General features: G+C 42.3%; 2 protein-coding genes across 22 annotated transcripts in view; one reads left to right on the top strand and one right to left on the bottom strand.

Moving 5' to 3' along the window:
• Positions 1 to 3,129, bottom strand: part of NDE1 (nudE neurodevelopment protein 1) — an 85,623-nt gene extending 82,494 nt beyond the window's left edge. For 9 of the 13 annotated variants that reach the window (XR_013524605.1, XR_013524606.1, XR_013524608.1 and 6 more), the window contains exons 1-2: positions 2,490 to 3,129; positions 768 to 832 (exon numbers count right to left, since the gene is read on the bottom strand). Coding sequence is in view for 3 of the 13 variants with exons in the window: in XM_035266963.3 (XP_035122854.2) it covers positions 768 to 788 (21 nt within the window). In the remaining 10 variants the exon portion in view is untranslated. Of the gene's footprint in view, positions 1 to 767; positions 833 to 1,765; positions 1,924 to 2,489 lie in introns of all 13 variants that reach the window. The other 4 variants (XR_013524609.1, XM_078344676.1, XM_078344681.1 and 1 more) reach the window with 1 other exon arrangement.
• Positions 3,130 to 3,249: 120 nt separating this feature from the next.
• The window catches only part of MARF1 (meiosis regulator and mRNA stability factor 1), a 47,709-nt gene continuing 29,748 nt past the window's right edge, over positions 3,250 to 21,210 (top strand). For all 9 annotated transcript variants that reach the window (XM_078344654.1, XM_035266960.3, XM_035266959.3 and 6 more), the window contains exons 1-7: positions 3,250 to 3,376; positions 7,734 to 7,935; positions 11,094 to 11,780; positions 12,874 to 13,048; positions 13,913 to 14,139; positions 16,658 to 16,775; positions 17,330 to 17,502. In XM_078344654.1, the coding sequence (XP_078200780.1) occupies positions 7,792 to 7,935; positions 11,094 to 11,780; positions 12,874 to 13,048; positions 13,913 to 14,139; positions 16,658 to 16,775; positions 17,330 to 17,502 (1,524 nt within the window). In that variant the 5' untranslated portion in view covers positions 3,250 to 3,376; positions 7,734 to 7,791. The remainder of the gene's footprint in view (positions 3,377 to 7,733; positions 7,936 to 11,093; positions 11,781 to 12,873; positions 13,049 to 13,912; positions 14,140 to 16,657; positions 16,776 to 17,329; positions 17,503 to 21,210) is intronic.

Raw genomic sequence — 21,210 nt, 5'->3', positions numbered from 1 at the left:
TCACGCCTGTAATCCAAGCATTTTGGAGGCCAAGGCCGGCGGATCACTTGAGGTTGGGAGTTCAAGACCGGCCTGACCAACATGGTAAAACCCTGTCTTAAAAAAAAAAAGCAGCAATATAATTACATTTCTTTTAAAAGTACTTGTAATTCAGACTTTTACTAGCTTTCCACTTAATATGTCTATTTTGTTTTTAAAAGTTTTGTATTTTTTTTTATCACAGAAATTTATTAAAATTCGAGACATTGTTTAATCTTCTTGTGCCATGAGACTCCATCAGGCTGTACACAAAGTTCACTGGGAGGCTGAGGATTGTGAAAGCCCAGGATTTCAGGCTGTAGTGAGTGTCAAAAGGCCACCTGCATTTCGTCAAGCATGAATTCTGAGTCCTTTGCTTCTTTAAAACTTGCTCCAGGCCGGGCACAGTGGCTCACATCTGTAATCCCAGCACTTTGGGAGGCCAAGGTGGGTGAATCACAAGGTCAGGAGTTTGAGACCAGCCTGACCAACATAGTAAAACCCTGTCTCTACTAAAAATACAAAAATTAGCCAGGCACGGTGGCACAAGCCCATAATCCCAGCTACTCAGGAAGCTGAGGTAGGAGAATCACTTGAACCTGGGAGGCAGAGGTTGCAGTGAGCCAAGATTGTGCCACTGCACCCCAGCCTGGTCAACAGAGCAACAGACTTCATCTGAAAAACCAAAACCAAAACAAACAAACAAAAAAACTTGTTTCATACAGTGTAGTCAAGCCAATTCTCCATACCTTTAAAAGGTCTCCAAACATCTGCACTCAAGCCAGCCATCCAGGGATAAAAACGATACGAGTAGCTGGAATACAAATGAGGACTTCCATTAAAACGCTAAACATCATCAAACTCTTTTCGAAGTTATCTGTCACAGGGTTAAAAATTTGCTTTAATGGAGATAAGTGTCTTGCCAGGTTGCTCAGGCTGGTTCTAAACACCTAGCCTCAAGGGATCCTCCTGTCTCAGCCTCCTAAAGTGCTGGGATTACAGGCATGAGTCGCCATGCCCCGCCCATTTTTAATCGCTACATTTACCTGTTATGACTAGTTACAGCTCTGAACTTGAAAGAATGCCAAGCTAACTCAAGCAAAATGTGTCTGCTTGGTAAAAAGGAATCTAAAATAAAAATACACATATAAAGAAAACGTAGTCAGGTTCAGTGGCTCAGCCTTGTAATCCTAAAGAGGCCAAGGCGGTAGGATCATGTGAAGCTAGGAGTTCGAGACCAGCATGGCCTGTTTAACATGGCACTATTCTGGCTCTACTAAAAATACAAAAATTAGCTGGGCATGGTGGTAAGCACCTGTAATCCTAGCTACTCAGGAGGCTGAGGCAGGAGAATCGCTTGAATCTGGGAGGTAGAGGCTGCAGTGAGCCAAGATCCTCCCAGCTGCACTCCAGCCCAGGTGACAGAGCAACACTTTGTCTCAAATAAAAAAAAAGAAAGAAAAATAAAATGTCTTACTTTTTTTATGTTTTCTGGCTAAAAACTTTTTTTAAAAAGCAATTAGAAACTCATAATTACCTTGTTTCAAGATTTTTAGTTAATATGGTTTATATTCAAACATACTAAAATGAAATAAAATGGGGAAAAAAACACCTCTGAAGAGTAGCATATTTGTTTGCTACTTTGAAAAAACCAAAACGCTAGAATAGGGGTTGTTTTTTTATCTATTCTAATCTCCACTTGGAAAATACTACCTATACACAGACACAATGAAGATATTTTCCTTACTTTTTTAAATAGGGACAGAGTTTCACTGTTTCCCAGTCTGGTCTCAAATTTGTAGGCTCAAGAAATCCTCCGTAGCTTCCCAAAGTGTTGAGATTACAGGCAAGCGTTAGCCACTGCGCCCAGCCCACAGTGAAGATTTAATTAGCAGTAAGAAACACCTATGCAGAAAGAGGATGTGTGCTTGTCATCTGCCTTCTGGAAAATTAAATACAGGCACAAAGGATTCTTCTGCTACATGTCTGATCTTGCCCTCCACAACACCCGTCTACAAGGATGTTTATAGGGAAGTGTTAATCCCACCTAATAGAGATTGCCTACTGAAATCACCTCACAGTGAGGATTTTTTTCAGGAAAATATTCTCGTTTGGCAATTTTGACTTACTCATTCTTTTGCAAAGTCAACTTGTTATTGGACAAACTTTAAAAATAAACTTTAAAGGTAGCATTCAGATAGCACATCCTAAATTGTGTCTAGATTTAATTTACACAATATGCACTTTGTTTTTCTCCTAATTTGCAACAGAAAATAGTCAGCAGCTGGTAGTTTCAGAAATCACCCTTTTGCCGAGTCTTAACACTTCTTTATTCCAGGGAAACGTGAAGATTGTGAGGCGCTATTTAAAAAAAAAAAAGCAAACCACAGGGCCTATCTGGCCACCTAAAACACAGTGTTTTGGTTTCACAAAGCCCTGGAAACTAACCGTCCCCTTTTTGCTCGCCCTACCTGTCACGAAACGTTGTATCATTTGTAGCAAGCTCTGGAGCAGGGCATTTAAAAAGAACGTTTTCTTGCTCAAGTCCCCAAAAATCTCTTGATTCTTAGTGGCAATGTCCAGCTGAGTCTTTGCACACTTTGTTTTTGCCGGCTGGGTCACAACTTTGCGAGAACCCCAAGAGACCTCGTAGGAAGCCCGGTTGGTAGTTATTTTTTCTCCACTTGCCACTAGGTTGCACTAGATTGCACTAGATTTAGGATGCTGGGGAATATGCGCCATTTAATTTTTAAAAATAAAGTAGGACCATCACGTGACGCGACCTGAGAGGTGGGGAAAAAAAGCCGAAGCGATCGGGTTTTTCATTAAAACCCCGTTCAAATCGCTTTCCCTTCAACGCCTGAAAAAGCTGAATTCTATTAAATCCTGGTTGTCATGTTTTTTCCTCGGGTCCACGTCACGAGCTCCCTCATTCTCCGCTTCAAGGTTCCTTTCGACTCCACAACGTGAAGCCAGGGGGAAGACCTCCTTAAACTGGGGGTTTTCGCCAAAAAAGCCAGGGTCACTCCCCGGGAAAGTCCCTATTTAGGGGTTTATCGGGAGGGGACTGAGCCTGACGAGGCTGCAGGGCCGCGAGGCCCCGCCCCCCCCGGGGTTCCCAGCATGCCCCGCGCGGAGAGGACGCGGCGACAGAGGCGGGGCGAGGAAGGGGCGGGGCGAAAGGGAGGGAAGGGCGTCGGTTTTGCGACAGGGGCGGTGGGTTGCGGAAGCGGAAGTGGAGGGTGCGCTTGGCGGCGGCGGCGGGAGCTGCGGAGTCGGGAATCAAAACAAAGGGCTTCGGGGGGCGGGGGAAGGCGGCGGGGCCGGAATGTGAGCGTAGGTGGAGTCGGCGGCAGAGGTGAGTTTGCAGACAGCGCTGCAGCCAGACGGTGGCTGGCCCTACTCCAGGGCCAGCGGGGCGGGATGGAGGACAGTGCCCCCCCTTCCCCCTCCTATTGCTGGTGGGATGGTGGTGGAGTGGATAGGTTGGCTAACTGGGACGCACCAGTCGGGCCCCCCACGAAAGAGTTGGCTTGTCTCCCTTTCGTGTCCGTTTAGTACTGTCACTGTTGGCACCCCTGTTACCCTTCGAGGGTATTTGGCGCCCCGCCCGCCCCTATCTGTCCCCTGTGGGGCCCTCCAGGAGTGAAGTGCACAGTTGGAAGGTTAAGAGAGAAGGAAAGGGGCGGATGTTTTTGCAACACCCTCCCGCATGCCCGGGCGTTTTGCATTCTCCTCGGCTTTTTAGCAATCCCTACGATGTAGTCTTAGGGTTGACAGATAGTGTTGAGCTGCCCTAAGGCTTCAGCCACTCTCACTAGTAGTTGTAACGCGACCTCGTGATACACCTTTTAGAGTTTCTCGAGCACCTTTCCGATATTACCAAGAGCCGTCCAATTGCATTTGTATCTTTTGGACTTCCCTGCGTCTCTGAGTGGTATTCTTATGTTTTGCATATCGGTGGATTGAAACCTTGTCTTCCTAGATGCTTATTAAGCTTTATTCGTTCAACAGTTTTTTATTAAAATGTGCCGGGCATTGTAGTTAGGGTAGGAGATAGAAGAGTGAATAAGAAAACATAGTCCCTTTTGTCATGGAGTTTATATTCTAAATGAGGGGGAAAGATAAAATAACAAGCTAAAAAGGGCATTTTGGCCAGAAGAGCTATGGGGGAGAAAACGGTAATGGGATGTGGTGATGTGGGTTCGAGGGCTAGATTGGATGCTACGGAAACACCATTTGCTAAATGTTCCCCATTGATTAACTCATGTAATCCAAACAACGGCCTGGTAAGGCGGTTTCTATTCTTATCACACCTATATTGGTGATGGGATCTGAGGTTCAGAGAGGTTGTGAGTTGTGTAAAGCTGCACCGCGGTAGAACTGGGGGCTAAAATGCAAACAGTCGACAGAATCTATGCTCTCAGCTCCTAACTGAATTGCTCAAAAAACTTGAAGAGAGTGACAGAAAGGAGACTGTCACTCGTCCCACAGAATCTGCTTTTGGCTACCTAAGTTGCTTCATGGATAATATTTGGGAAATTTTGAGGGTGCAGGCACCTAACAAGTTTTTACTTTTTTTTTTTTTTTTTTGAGACAGAGTCTTGCTCTGTCGTCCAGGCTGGGGTGCAGTGATGCGATCTCGGCTCACTGCAACCTCCACCTCCCCGATTCAAGCGGTTCTTCTGCCTCAGCCTAACAAATAGCTGGGACTACGGGCGGATGCCACCACGCCAGGCTAATTTTTGTATTTTTAGTAGAGACGGGGTTTCACCATAGCGGCCAGGATGGTCTCGAACTCCATACCACGTGATCGCCTGCCTCGGTCTCCCAAAGTGCTGCAATTACAGGCCTGAGCCACAGAGCCTGGCCAAGTTTTACTTTTAATCGTTTGTATTGAGCAGTATTTAAGGCACCTTGATGTAGTGAAGGGGTGAACAAGCCTAATTTTGGGTCAGGCTAGCTACATATCGTCATTAAGTTTCTGTTTCCTCCTCTGCAAAACTGTAGCTAATTTCTTCCCTGTCTACCTCACAGAATAATTGCGAAAGTTATGTAAGTGGGTTTTTTTTCCCATCATTATATTCCTTGTACCAAGCACAGGCCTGCTGCCTAGTAGATACTAAGTAAATATTTGCTAAATGAAGACATAAGTCATGTTACACAAAAATGACTTGTAAACTAGATTATACGGTAAATGTCAGCTCACTTTCAGGATTTGGCTTTGAAGAAGTTTGAGAGACTTGATGTACACCATGAATATTACAAATTCTTAGGATTTTGAGAGGAACTTATTGGGGGCCGTGAAACCTGTGTCTAATAATGAAAATGAGAATCGTAATTTACTGTCAGTGGTGGCAGTTAAATCCACCTCTGTCTCCAAATTAACCACTCCCAACAGTGTGTGATAGGTAAATGACATGCTTTATTAATTGAATTCCTCATTCATTCAACTACTGTTTATATTTACAGAGTAGGGGTCCTTTGGTTGGCACAAGAGATATGGTGGTGAAAATAGACAGTGGGATTCATTTTATCTAATTTTGTTTTTTCTAATATGGTGACAGGGGAGAAATTAGCCATATTTCAACAAATTTTAAAACAAATTTTTTTTTAGAGACAGAATCTCACTCTGTTGCCCATGCTGAAGTGCAGTGGCACAGTCATAGTTCACTGCAGTGTCAAATTCTTGGCCTCAAGAGATCCTCTCACCTCAGTCTCCTGAGTAGATGGGACTAGATGCTCTCTGCCACACCTTGCTGATTTTTTAAACTTTAGTATTTTTTTTACAGCTGTGATCTTGCTCTGTTGCCCAGGCTGACAAAAGAGACAGATAGTAAATATTATAGGCATTATAGGCCATACAGTCTTTGCAAAGAGATTGTCTTCACAGCTCTGCAATTGGAATGCAAAAGCAGCCTTAGGCAGTACTTAAATGAATGAGTATGTTTATGTCGCAATAAAACTTTTATTTACGAACACTGAAATTTGAATTTCATGTAATTTTGTTTGTTCATTTGTTTTTGAGACAGGGTCTTGCTCTATAGCCCAGGCTAAAGTACAGTGGCACAGTCTCATCTCACTGCAACATCTACCTCCCAGGTTCAAGTGATCCTCCTCGAAGTGAATCTCAGCCTCCAAAGTAGCTGGGATTTACAGACATGTGCCACCATGCCTGGCTAATTTTTGTATTTTTAGTAGAGACAGGATTTCACCATGTTGGCCAGGCTGGTCTCAAACTCCTGACCTCAAGTGATCCAGCTGCCTCAGCCTCCCAAAGTGCTGGGACTACAGGCATGAGTCACCACACTTGGACTGAATTTCATGTAATTTTGTATGTCACAATATATTATTATTTTATTTTATTTTTTCGAAAATTAAAAAGTATAAAATGCATTCTTAGTTCACAGGCCATTTAAATACAGGCTGTGGGCTGATTTTGGCTGGTGGGCCATAGTGTACCTCTGCATTATGGGATCACTTCTGTACCTTCAATACAGTACTCGTATAATTCTCTCCCTGCTCCCCACCATATAGATATTAAAATCTCTCAAAAATAACATCTTATGAGAGATATAACTAAAAGAAATTCTTTTCTATATGCCCAGGTGAAATTTTCAAGAGATAGTAAAAGTAATCACCTTAAAATGGCCCCTGTGGGTAACGGTGAGGAAGGAATTGGGATGTTACAGGGAGGACTTGGAAATGAGGCTCAGTTGTCTTCACTGTTGGCCAGCTGCCTCCATGCCCATGCATGTATTGTTTTTTGTTTGTTTATTTTTGAGACAGAGTTTCACTCTGTCACCCAGGCTGGAGTGCAGTGGCACAGTCACAGCTCACTGCAGCTTTGAATTCCTGGGCTCTTCTGCCCTCGGCCTCTTGAGTAGCTGGGATTACCGGCATGCACCACCACACTCAGCTAATTTTTTGTATTTTTTGTAGAGTTGGGGTTTTGCCATGTTGCCCAGGCTGGTGTAGAACTCCTGGGCTCAAGTGATTCACCCGCCTGGGCTTCCTAAAGTGCCGAGATTACAGGCCTGGGCCGCTGCCCGTTACCTGCATTTATTGTTGAGACCTATAAGAGTATTGTTGCCCTGGTGGAGCTATAGCACAGCTGCAACTTGAGATTTTTCTACCAGTTAGATTTTTGGTGGTGTGTCAGATTGCACTTTCATCCTTAGTAAACTAAGAAATTGTTCAATTTGTTCTGTAGCAAATCAAATTCGAAGTCCAGAGAGGACCCTTAGTTTTGACCTTCCATTCTCAGATCAAAGAAACAGTGCGAGAGGTTGCTCTTAAATCAATTTTAAACTTGTATATATAGTTGTTAATGAGGATATGGTGATGGCTCTTTTTGTATTTTTATTCGAGACCAGCCTGGCCAATTTGGTGAAACCCCTCTCTAATAAAAATACAAAAATTAGCCAGGCATGGTGGCAGGCTCCCAGCTACTTAGGAGGGTGAGGCACAAGAATCGCTTGAACCTGATTCTTGTGCCTCACCCTCCCAAGTGCCTTGGTGGAGGTTGCTATGAGCTGGGATCGTGCCGCTGCACCCCAGCCTGGGCAACACAGTGAGACTCCATCACAAAAAAAAGATCTGAATTGTTGGGAGCCATTGCACTACAAATAGAGCTGCAGTTTCACATTTTAATATGTTGTAAAATTTGTACTTAGGCAAGGAAATAACACTGAAATCCTACTCGTTCTTAACAGGGTGGAAGAATGAAAGAAAAGAAAGATGAAAGAATGTTGAATCACTTTGCATGGCTGTATGATGGACGGAAACGAAGCTAAGAACTCCTGCAGCAGAACACGTGGATGGCTTCAACAAGATAATGATGCTAAGCCATGGCTTTGGAAATTCTCTAATTGTTTTTCTCGTCCTGAGCAGACGCTGCCACATAGTCCCCAAACGGTAACTATATGCAAGACTAAGAATGTAGCAGATTCCTTATGCAGATAGATGAGAGAGGTCCATTTGGTCTGGGACACAGTCTCATCCTGGAGTCTGTGCCAAGTTTTTCTGTAGATCTTGCTTGTATTGCCCCTTATACCACATTATAGTGATTCCTGACTCAGTGAAAGTGCAGCACAATTTTTTTAACTCTTCTATTTCACTCTGAGTAACAGTTGATGCTATTTAATGTTAAAATTTGGGAAAGATTTCTTTCTCATTAAAGTCACAGATAACAGTGATTAAAAATCCACATTGTGTAGTAAAATTGGAGGAAAGTACAGAATATATCATATTTTACTGTAGCCCTCTGAGTTTTGAGTCTGTAAACTAGGGAGGATTGGGAAGAGCTTATCCACTGCCTGTTTTTTTCTTCGAGATTTCTCTTGAATATTTACACCTCAGTATAAATTTATATGTCTCACTTCTTGCTTATTCATTGTGATTTTGACATTTCCTTTCTTTTCTTTTTGAGATAGAGTCTTGCTCAGCCACCTAGGCTGGCGTGCAGTGGTATGATCTCAGCTCACTGCAACCACTGTCTCCCAGGTTCAAGCAATTCTCCTGTCTCAGCCTCTTGAGTAGCTGGGATTACAGGCATGAACCGCCATGCCCGGCTATTTTTTGTATTTTAGTAGAGACGGGGTTTCACCATGTTGGCCATGCTGGTCTTGAACTCCTGACCTCAGGTAATCCACTCGCCTCGGCCTCCCAAAGTGCTAGGATTACAGGCGTGAGCCAACATGTCTGGCCGGGTATTAATAACTTTTTAAAAACCAATTTAATTTTCTGTCTTCTCTAGGTTTTCAGTGTCTAGTTTTCTTTGTTGCAGGCATCAAGTAATTTGTGTCATTTTAGGAGTGTTTTATTTTAGGGACAGTTGACAGTAAGGGTTGATATCAAAAGCAAGGCTTTCTGGGATGGGATGGTAGATCTGGTCCTCATGGAGTCACACAGTTCAGAATTACAGGGTCAGCTTTACAGATCTTGAAACTCAGTTTTGTCAGTGGCATGCAGAATGGAGTAGGTTTAGGGGACCCGCTCATAGTAAGCTTGCCCATATGAACCTGATCTATAGAAGTCAGAATACCAATGTATTAATTAAAGTCCAAACTGTAATTACCAAGAGGGCAGAACGTGGTGTTCACTGTGGTCAGCCCATTGCTGTTACCACCGTTTTAGGAGAAGTTTAGTTGAAAATTCAGATTTCTTCCAGATGAGCGTATGCCCCCAGGTGAGTGTAGAATCACAGCAAAAGGAATGAAATTGTAGGAATCAGATGGACCCTTGTATGCTGTGAAGGGTGAGCATGTCTCAGTCACTGTAGCAGGGCGCTCTCTTCATCTTAATGGCTCTTGCAGTCACCTTATAAAGGCTGATGAGTTCTATTCCCCTTCATCGGACAGGTACTGTGCTGAGTGCTCTATCTTATTTTATCTGTCTAGCAGCTCTAGGAAGTACACTGAATTGTTGCCAATTTATGGATGAGGAAACTGTTGGGTAACAGCTCCAGCCCCGTAGGTGGGTGCCCTTAGTGCCGGCAGTGACGAGGGGTTGAGAAAAGGAAATAAAGACAGAGACACAATAGTAGAATTTACAGCCTGGGTACAGAGGACCAATGCAAGCATGGGAACTGAGCTCTGGGCTCCACACACTTTTATTATGTGCATAATCTCATTGATCTTATGGGTGTGGAAGGGGAGGGTGAAGGGGTAGGTAAGATGGGGGTGGGGAAGCACTTGAAATCCTTCTAAGGCATGTTAAACCAGTACTCTGAGTTTATCACCGATTGTTGTGGGGTGCTGCTACTGCAGATGAGGAGTCAGGGGGTTTGACCACACCCAGGGCATCCAGGGGCTTTTATCTCCCACGCATTGATGACATAGAGCAATTAAAATCACTCCATATCTGAGAACCTAGGCAGAGCCTGAGGTGTTTGGGAGTTGTGCCCTACAAGGCTTGTCTCCTTGCCAGCTCCCATCTGCAGAGACCCTCCCGGATCTTGTGAGCAGTGGTCGCCTCCCATCTCAGAGGTCTTTGCATAAGCCCTCTTTACGAGACCCTCATGCAGTTTCCATGTTGAGAAGGCATTTGTGTGACCAGAGCAGTATTGCTTGCTCTGCAACTACCCTGAGGTGTTCCCCAGTATTACTGCACTCTCGGATGGTCTTTACCTTAGGCCTTCTGCTCCGCTTGATTTCTAACTAACTGCACCAATAATATAGTTTAGTTTTGTGTATGAACTTCAGTGTACTCTAAACCAAGCAAGCTTATAATTATTTAGCTAGAATTAACATAGATCTCCCCCGGCCATCTTGACCCACAGAAACCAAAGTGTAAGTTAAGTAGCTTACCCAAGGTCATACAACTGTTGAGTATCAGATTCCAACCCAGGTCTCTGCCACCGATGCTGTGCATTATAATCTTTGTAATATACTGACTTCCTGTGTCCATTTTGGAGTCATATGATAAACTATTTTTCTTAGATAGTTTTCTGATTTCTCTAAATCTTTTCATTGGCTGCAATGTAATTGTTTTCATTATAGCTTTAGGTCATCATATCCTAGGGTTTACGAAAGTGGTCAGCAACATGGGTGGGCCATCTGGGTAGATGGCTGGTCTCATCCATGTTTGAAACCTTACTCTTTTCCTTTGGGGAATCTTATTAAAACCCCTTATGGACTGACGACAGGAATTATTGAGTACTGTTCTCAAACCACTGTGTGTGTTAGCCACCTTTATTCAATGCTGTTTGTGACTGGGTTGTTTTCATACCACCTGTTTTGTCTTCAGAAGATTCTGTGAGGCAAGGGGAAATTATCAAAAGGAAGTCAGCTGAGGCATAGTGGCTGCTACAGCTGTAAATAGGCCCACCCACCCCAGTCCGATTCGATCCAGAGTGTAGTCTTCATTTTAGTTGTGTGGTCCAGTGTTCACTTCCTGGAGACCTCTCTGAAGAATGTCCCTGGTTTTAACTAGCTGTAATTCCATTTTGTTCAGTTATGATTGAGTGATGCAACAGAATTGAACACTGTCTTTTAGTGAATACAGTAAGATGTCAGTAACCTAAAAACCACTGACCTCAAAAATTAATTTCTGTTCTGATTTTATTTTCTCAGAAAGAGTACATGGAGAACAAGAAAGTTGCTGTGGAATTAAAGGATGTACCATCTCCCCTTCATGCTGGCTCTAAACTTTTTCCAGCAGTCCCACTTCCTGATATTCGTTCTCTTCAGCAGCCTAAAATACAGCTTTCATCTGTCCCAAAAGTAAGCTGCTGTGCTCATTGCCCGAATGAACCCTCCACTTCGCCAATGCGTTTTGGTGGTGGTGGTGGCGGTAGCGGAGGAGTGGGTAGCTTGATTCACCCGGGCGCACTGTTAGACTCTCCAAGCACCAGGACAATCACGTGTCAGGTAGGGTCAGGGTTTGCTTTCCAATCTGCATCTTCACTCCAGAATGCCTCAGCTAGGAACAGTTTGGCAGACGTTGCAAGTGACTTTCCCAGCATGTGTCTAGAGAGTAACCTATCTTCCTGCAAACACCTGCCCTGTTGTGGAAAACTCCATTTCCAGTCATGTCATGGTAACGTGCACAAACTGCATCAGTTTCCGACTCTCCAGGGCTGCACCTCCGCTGGCTATTTCCCCTGTTCTGATTTCACAAGTGGGGCTCCAGGGCATTTGGAAGAGCACATTTCACAGTCGGAGCTAACGCCTCACTTGTGCACCAACTCTTTGCACCTTAATATGGTACCTCCGGTTTGTTTAAAGGGCTCACTTTACTGTGAAGACTGTCTAAACAAGGTTCGTATCTTTTTATTTCTTACATTGGGTACAGCTGAGGATGGAGAAAGGACTTTTTTGAAGTGGATTTATCTTGAAAAGCCTTTATTATATATGGGGTTGAAGATTCTCCCATGGTATAGAGGAATCTCCCCATCAGCATAATTTTTGCTAGTTCTGAAAGAAACAAAGGGGAAAATGGGAGATGATTTTTAAAAATACAATCATTATTTATGTAGTTTATACTTTTAGAGCCTCTTGTTGCAATAAATCCATTTCCGACAGGGAGACTAAGTTGGCAAAGCTTTCATGTTCTGTTTTCTCTTTAAAAGCTAAAGCACAGTGGATTTCTTTCTTTCTTTCTTTTTAGCTTTCTTTCTTTCTTTGTTGTTGAGACAGAGTTTCACTCTTGTTGCCCAGGCTGGAGTGCAGTGACATGATCTCAGCTCACCACAACCTCTGCCTCCCGGGTTAAAGCGATACTCCTGCCTCAGCCTCCCTAGTAGCTGGGACAGACTACAGGCATGTGCCACCATGTCCAGCTAATTTTTGTATTTTTTAGTAGAAATGGGGTTTCACCATATTGGAGAGGCTGTTCTCAAACTCCTGACCTCGGGATCTGCCTGCCTCGGCCTCCCAAAGTGCTGGGATTACAGACGTGAGCCACCGTGCCTGTCCAGCACAGTGGATTTCTTGCAACTTACATTCAACTTACACAAGGCCCCATTCATGTAATGTAGATAACTGCATGTTGTCATTTCGCAGTAATATACGAAACCTGAAACTTGGCCCTAGTCACACTGGTGTTCAAGTGAAGATTTTACTACCCTTTATGTAAAGTGTCTGTGAGGTCTTTGTTGCAGCAGACACATGCCCCAGAATGTAAAGATGTGATGACGTTAATATATTTCTTGATCATGTCAAATCACTTCTGGAAATGAATTTATGAATCAATACCTAATGGTTCTGGGAAAGATTATTTGAAAATATGTTTTGTTAGAGGCTAGCAAGCGGAAGGGTACACTTAGAGTGTGTTTTCAGTTGTTGTATATAACTCCAGTCTCTGAAATGATGTCTCTGACACCTCCTCCTCTTCAAAAAAATTTTAAAACAGCCAGCAAGAAATAGCATAATTGATGCGGCCAAACTCTGGCCAAATATACCACCTCCAAATACGCAACCTGCACCTCTTGCCGTCCCTCTGTGTAACGGCTGTGGAACCAAAGGAACAGGGAAGGAGCCCACGTTGTTATTGGCGACCAGTCTAGGCAAAGCTGCTTCAAAATTTGGTAAATCACAGTATGGCATAAAATGTGCATATTTAAATAGCTTTCAGTATCTGATACTAACATTGCATTTAATCACCTTTGAAGGATGCCTTGTGGTTCTAAAGCCCTGTGTATGTGAGTCTCCATTTCCATATCTTGGTAGAAATCTTTTTATTATCATAGATCAGGAAGTCATTTGCCCTTTATGTTGGGCCGAGGCTATACACAGAAGCTTTGTATAGAAAAATGGGTAGTCTATTAGGAGAAATAAAAGTGCTGGAAAAGACTTGGTGTCAGCTTAGGTTCGAAATCACACTTGTTGATGGTATACTCTCTAGAAGGGTTTAGAGTAATTTAGCAATGGCTGATTAAAAACAGTATTTGAAAACCAAAGAGTTCTCAATTAAAATAATGTCCCCAAAAAGTTAATGTGATATGTTTTGAAAACATTTTTTAAATGTTTAATCAGATGTTAATGCAGAGTGAACTCAAAATCAACAACAGTAACAGCTTCACCCTTTATCAGCTCCTCAGCGTTTGTTAGTACCAAGTAGGTAGAAAAGTGTGAGCACATGCTCCTTCTCAGAGAAGCATCACTGTTTAATGTTAGAATGGTTTATGCTTTGAGATGGATTTATTGTGGGCTTCAAGTCACTTGACTCTTAGATTTGTCTTCTTCTGAAAAACAGGAATAATCTCTTAGAGTGATACTTGGACAACATGGTTGCTTATTAGGTCAACCAGTGAGGTTGGTAGCCTTAAAACTTAGCGTTAATTAATAATTTGGTTTTTCTACCACTAATAATGATAGGTAGTTTATTATCGTATTTTAATTTGCCATTTATTTTCCACTACAAGTAATCAAAAGTATTAACATTTCTTAAGGGTCACCAGAAGTTGCAGTAGCTGGACAGGTGCTAGAAAACTTACCCCCCATTGGAGTTTTTTGGGATATTGAAAACTGTTCCGTTCCCTCTGGCCGGTCAGCGACGGCTGTTGTGCAAAGAATCCGTGAGAAGTTTTTTAAAGGCCACAGAGAAGCAGAATTCATCTGTGTGTGTGACATCAGTAAAGAAAACAAGGAAGTAATTCAAGAGCTGAATAATTGCCAGGTAAAAAAAATTTTTTTTTGTAATTGTAATCTACTATAGTAGAAGAATAAGCACATGTGTTTTTTGTGTGTTTGTTTTGAGACAGAGCCTAAGTGTCACCCAGGCTGGAGTGCAGTGACACAGTCATGGCTCACTGCAGCCTTGAACTCTGGGACCCCAGTGATCCTCCCACCTCAGCCTCCCAAGTAGCTGGGATCACCGATGCACACCATCATGCTCGGCTAATTTTTTATTTTTTGTAGAGATGAGGTCTCCCTGTGTTGCCCAGGCTTGTCTCAAACTCCTGGACTCAAGCAGTCTTCTTGCCTTGGCCTCTCAAAGTGCTGTAACATGTGTGTTTGTTTAAGAATTCTGATTGAAAATTTGTTTAATGATACTGCATTTGTGCCAACTTTTCAAATGAAATGAATTACCAAAAGACCACTTCCAAAGGCCAAAAAACAGTTTAAGCATTCTTTTTTTTTTTTTTTAATAAAGATGGGGTTTCACCATGTTGGTCAGGCTGGTCTTGAACCCCCGACCTCAGTTGATCCGCCCGCCTTGGCCTCCAAAGTGCTTGGATTACAGGCGTGAGCCACCATGTCCAGCTGTTTTTTTTTTTTTTTTTTTTTCCCGTTCTTAGTAGACACTTGGCATTCACAGTTTAAGCATTCTTATCTTTCAGTTATGCTCCTTAATTTATACTTTAATTCTGTACTGGTATCATGGTTATATATGTATTGTTTCCTTTGATTTTCATTACTGCTCTGGGAACCAGGCATGTAGAATATATTATTTATAATTTGAAAATTAAACTAAGGCCCTGAGAGGTGAAGTAATATCTTTAAGATCATTTGACCAGGAAGTAGAAGAGCAGGGATCTAAATCTAGATTTATCTGATCCCCAGAGTCTGTACTTTTAAGCTGGAACTAGAATTCAGGTCTTTTGACTCTCAGACAATTAATTCTATTGATAGTCCATATTGCATGTCTAAAATTACATACCTGTGCTCTTTACAAAAATCAGTAAGTTATTATTATATATTGCAAGTGACTGAGGCAAATTTCTCAAAATAAACCTTTCCTTCCTTTGGAGACTTACATATGAGCCTGATAGTTTTAACAGAAATAAATGCACTTTAGCTCCCTTAGGGATATACTCCCTCCTCTCTCCGTCACCTAACCCCAGATCATGAAAGCCATCCACGGGTGCCAAGGGAGAGAATACAGTCATGGGTTCTCAGTTTGTGTTTCTGGTTGGGGTAGTAAATCCCCTTCCTTATCTCTCTTTTCTGCTTATTAGTTGAGACAGAAACTAAAAATTATGGCTTCAGGCTGCTGAAAGCCCAAAACAAAACAGAAAAACAACAAAACAAGACAGGTTGCACAAGCTTGCATGGGTAGCATAGACAGCTGACATAAACCACAATCTTAAATCTTATTTTAGTCATTTATCTGTTCTCTGCCACGTTCAAATTGTTGGCAAAAGCTACTAGAGCAAATTTAACTGACTTCAAATTTCACTTCCTATTTTCTACTTATTTTCTGAAAGGAGGATGAAAGAAACACAGAAACAGAAGATTGTAGATGAGAGCAGGCTTAGTAACAGACCCAGTTAGCTCATATGGAGAACCAGTGTTGAGGTTACTGAGATCTGGTTGTAATTTCTTACCATTCCTAATAGTAATAATAAAGGAATTTTTTTTTTTTTTGCTCAGGAATTACTTATTAAAATATTCATAGACATCAATGATGGACTGGATAAAGAAAATGTGTCACATATACACCATGGAATAATGCAGCCACAAAATAATAAGATCATGTCCTTTGTAGGACCATGGATGAAGCTAGAAGCCATCATTCTCAGCACACTAACACAGGAGCAGGAAACCAAACTCCCCATGTTCTCACTCAATAAGTGGGAGTTGAACAATGAAAACACATGGACACAGAAAGGGGAACATCACACACTGGGGCCTATCTGTCAGGGGCGGGGGACAAGGAGAGGGAGGGAGAGCATCAGGACAAATACCTAGTGCATGAGAGTCTTAAAAGATAACAGGTTGATAGGTGCAGCAAACCACCATGTCTCATGTATACCTATGTAAGACCTGCATGTTTACATGTATCCTGGAACTTAAAAATAAAACATTTTTTAAAAGGCCAGGCATGGTGACTCACACCTGTAATTCCAGCACTTTGGGAGGCTGAGGTGGGCAGATCATGAGGTCAAGAATTCAAGACAAGCCTGGCCAAGATGGTGGAGGCCCGTCTCTACTAAAAATGCAAAAATTAGCTGGGAATGATGGCATGTGCCTTTAATCCCAGCTACTTGGGAGGCTAAGACAGAAGAATTGTTTGAACCAGGACCCAGGAGGCAGAGGTTGCAGTGAGCAGAGATCATGTCATTGCACTCCATCCTGGGCTACAGAGCGAGACTGTCTCAAAAAATAAAAGTAAATATTAAGTATGGGCAGAATGTGTAGCAATTTTCTAGCCTCAACTGCTGCTCATTCACCCTTATTATAAATTAATGCAGGTAACCGTTGCCCACATCAATGCGACTGCAAAGAATGCAGCTGATGATAAATTGCGGCAGAGTCTTCGCAGGTTTGCAAATACCCACACTGCTCCAGCCACAGTAGTTCTTGTGTCAAGTAAGTACAGAAACATCTCATTTCAGCTAAACTCATTGTGTCGGAAGTTATCCTAGAAGCCGGAAACATGTGAAAGTAAAATGTATCCCCAAAGAGGCTGAATACATGAGACATGTTTCTGATTATTGTTGAAAACTTAGAAAAAAAAGTTGGGTCTAGGTGGATTTCTGTATTTTCTCCTTGGAACTTGAATTCTTGTGGGACCAGGTTTATTAAAGAAAAATGTGATTTTTTTTTTTAACCTTAGGCCCAGTGTTAATAATTTTTAAAGTCTGGGATACGAATTTTCAAATTTGAATCTCCCCAACATATTATATTTGCTTTCTTTTACTGAAAGTAATGTATGTATCTTGGAATTCTTGGTAGGTATGTGGTAAGACTGTCTTACCATGTTAATTCTTCTGATGTGAAACGTGTTTCTCTTCTAAGACCTGGGGAAGCAACTTTGAATATAGTCCATCCTTGCCTCCTGAGTGGGTGTCAATAGAGTTGTCTGTCTTTGTCATGTGTTTCTAATGTTTGGGGATGGGGTTGGTCTGTACCTTTTCTTTCAGCTGATGTCAATTTTGCATTGGAACTTAGTGACCTGAGACACAGGCATGGTTTCCACATAATTTTGGTCCATAAAAACCAGGCCTCAGAAGCATTGCTGCATCATGCTAACGAGCTGATCAGATTTGAAGAGTTCATTTCCGACTTGCCCCCCAGGTTACCACTAAAAATGCCAGTAAGTGGGTTTGTGTTATTTTTGCCATTTTCCAATATTACGTTGTGGAGGCTGAAAGACAGCCCATAATAAGGGGGTTGCCACGCCCAGATGGGGCTGTTCTTTGTAAGAGGTGGTTCAGATTTTGAGGTAAGGCTTAGAAACCTTCAGTTCTTCTCTTACAAATACACAGAGAATTGGTATATGTGAAGTTTGCTTTTATTTATTTCAAAACATCATATGGAATTGACTTGTAGATTTACCTTCCTGACTTGCCAGTGTCTTTGAAGCTAGCAGTGTTGTGTGTCAGGTCAATAGAAATGATGCATTAAAAGTTACTATTCTTTTTGCTTCCAAGTATTATGGATAGAGAATATGGTAAGGGTTCTCTCATACTTGCGTGGTTGGCATCAAACAAGTGGAGTCATTGTGCATTTTTTTGGCTTCAGCAGGCCTCTGAGGCTGTGCTTTATTTATTTATTTTTTTTTTTGAGGCAAAGTTTTGCTCTTCTCGAGGCTAGAGTGCAATGGTGCAATCTCGGCTCACTGCAACCTCTGCCTCCTGGGTTCAAGTGATTTTCCTGCCTCAGCCTCCTGAGTACCTGTGATTACAGCCATATGCCACCATGCCTGGCTAATTTTTACAGTTTTAGTAGAGACGGGTTTCGCCATGTTGGCCAGCCTGTTCTCGAACTCCTTACCTCAGGTGATCCACCCGCCTCGGCCTCCCAAAGTGCTGAGATTACAGGCCTGAGCCACCACTCCCAGCCGAGGCTATGCTTTCTATTGTGCATTCCCTGTGCTGCATGGACACAATTAGCAGGAGTGGTGACTGCTCTACCTATATAGCCTGTTCCAGCTGTACACTGGGAGGGGTGAGCACATTTCCAGAAGGACTAGCGTTTCTAATAGACTTGACTTGGGATAAGAAAGTTTATTGCAGTGCTGAGTAAGCTGTTTGGAGAATACATGTGTAACTTGGAAAGAATAATAATGAGAAGGAGCCACGGCGTGGGTGATCTAGGAGAGTGCCAATCCCATGCATTGAACGCAGTCTTCACATATAATTTAATAACTTGAGAGTTACAGAAGTACGTTAGAAATGACTTCATGCAAAGTGTTCATTTAAGGGAGTAAGAAATCAGCTCTTAGAAAAAGTAAATGGGTCATCGGTGATTGTAGCAGCTATGAGACTAGGCCCCGGGCCTCCTAATACTAGCACTTGCCTGCTAGTCTCCAGTGTTCCCTGACACCCAGCAAGCTTTGAGTCTGGCCTAAGATGAAACTCACACTGTGGACAGTTCAGAGTTGTTGATTCCAGAGTCTTGCCCAGGGAGTAAACATAGACTGGCCTTACCCTAATCTTTTGAGGCTCTTTCCTAACTCACGTTTGTCATTATTTGCTTTTAGTCACTTGGGTGTGACTAAATATTTCTTCCCTTCTGCTTCTGTTTGACACTCAATTTTCTAACTTTGAAGGCCTTAAGTAAATACAGTGTTTTTTTCCTGGGAGGCAGAGCTTGCAGTGAGCTGAGATCGCGCCACTGCACTCCAGCCTGGGCAAGAGAGTAAGACTCTGTCTCAGAAAAAAAAAGTAAATATAGTGTTTTAGGTATGAACTTGCCCACTTTGGAGATTTATTCCTTATGGTTAAAAACAACAACAACAATGTTTTGATAATTCAAAAGATTTAGTCTTGCTGGATGTTTTTTCCCATCCACTACAGTGATCATTTAAGCTACATTTCTTTTTACGTTCTTTAGCCTTTTCATTTAATTTTAATAAATTAAACATATATTGGTACTTCCTGGGCTTTGAGTCCCAGGTGTAATAGAAAAAGTGTAGATTTTGTTGATGATTGGTCAGTACCCCTCAAATGAAAAGAAAAGCCTCTGATTAGAAAAGTATGGTGCTGGCCGAGCAAGATGGCTCACACCAGCAATCCTAACACTTAGGGAAGCTGAGGCAGGCAGATCACCTGAAGTCAGGAGTTCAAGAGCAGCCTGACCAACATGGTGAAACCCTGTCTCTACTAAAAATACAAAAATTAGCCAGGTGTGGTTGCGGGTGCCTGTAATCCCGGCTATTCTGGAGGCTGAGGCAGGAGAATCGTGTGAACCCAGGAGGCAGCAGTTGCAGTGAGCCGAGATCACGCAACTGCGTTCCAGCCTTTTTTTTTTTTTTTAAAGAGACGGGGTTTCACCATGTTTGCCAGACTGGTCTTGAACCCTGACCTCAGGTGATCCACCTGCCTCGGCCTCCCAAAGTACTGGGATTACAGGCATGAGCCACCGTGCCCGGCCTCCAGCCTGTCTTTAAAAAACATCTATGATATGATCATTGTAAAAACAAACGAAACACAGTATTTAGAAATGTGAAAGTGAAAACCCTGCAGTTCTGTCCTCCAGAGATAACTGCTGTTAATATTTTGATATTGTCCTCCAGATTGCAAAATGTTGTAAATTAAGAAAAGAGGTATCACATTTATAGTGTTCTGTAGCTTTTGGAAAAAAACTTCATGTCAAAGCTTGGATGTCTTTTCATGTTAGTATATGTTAATATAAATCTGCAACATTTAAAAAAACAGAATTTTGGTTTGAAAAGTACTTGTATGGCTGGTCTTTATTTAACCAGTCTGTTAGTGGACATTTTGTTTATACCCAGTTTTTTTTTCTTTTTTTTTTTTCTTTTTTTTTTTTTTTTACCATTTCCAGCAAGGTAATTATATCTTTAGGCTCCTGGGCTGACATAACATAGGGTAAGTTCCAAGGCATAAAAGTTCCGGGTTAGAATTTTACTAGTAAGATCTGAGTTGTCCTCCAAAAAGGTGGTACCAGTTTACACTCATGAGAGTGTCTGTTTTAAATATTTGCCACCCCAATATGTGAAAAAACAGCATCTTCTTATAATTGGCCTTTTAATTAATCATTAGCACAGTACAAAATACCCTTTTATGATTATTGTTGTTTTCTCTTTATTCCTCTGTGATTTGTTCACATCCTTTGCCTGTTGTTAGTGATTTCTTTTATGGTTTCTGGATTTAACCCTTTATATAATTAAGTTTTCTCCTGGTGGTTCTCCGCTTTTTTTGGGGATGGAGTTTTGCTCTTGTTGCCCAGGCTGGAGTGCAATGGTGTCATTTTGGCTCACCGCAACTTCTGCCTCCTAGGTTTAAGTGATTCTCCTGCTTCAGCCTCCTGAGTAGCTGGGATTATAGGCGCACGCCACATGCCTAGCTAATTTTGTATTTTTAGTAGACATGGGGTTTCTCCATGTTGGCCAAGCTGATCTTGAACTCCTGACCTCAGATGATCTACCCGCCTTGGCCTCCCAAAGTTCTGGGATTACAGGCGTAAGCCACCATGCCCAGCCAGTTCTAATTTTAAAATATTATTTTTATTCTTATTAAAATTTTTTTTTTTTTTCATACAAAATCTCACTCTGTTACCCAGGCTGGAGTGCAGTGGTGTGATCTCAGCTCAGTGCAGCCTCTGCCTACCAGGTTCAAGCTATTCTCCTGCCTCAGCCTCCCAAGTAACTGGGATTACAGGCACACCAGGCACACGCCACCACAACCAGCTAATTTTTTTTTTTTTTTGAGGTGGAGTTTTGCTCTTGTTGCCCAGTCTGGAGTGCAGTGTCACAATCTCAGCTCACCGCAACCTCTGGCTCTCAGATTCAAGCAATTCTCCTGCCTCGCCCACCCGAGTAGCTGCAATTACAGGCGCA

Source organism: Callithrix jacchus, chromosome 12 (genome assembly GCF_049354715.1).
Source record: "Callithrix jacchus isolate 240 chromosome 12, calJac240_pri, whole genome shotgun sequence".
Lineage (NCBI taxonomy): Eukaryota > Metazoa > Chordata > Mammalia > Primates > Cebidae > Callithrix > Callithrix jacchus.
Note: the sequence above shows the minus strand (reverse complement) of the source record. Positions and strands in the feature narration are given on the sequence as shown.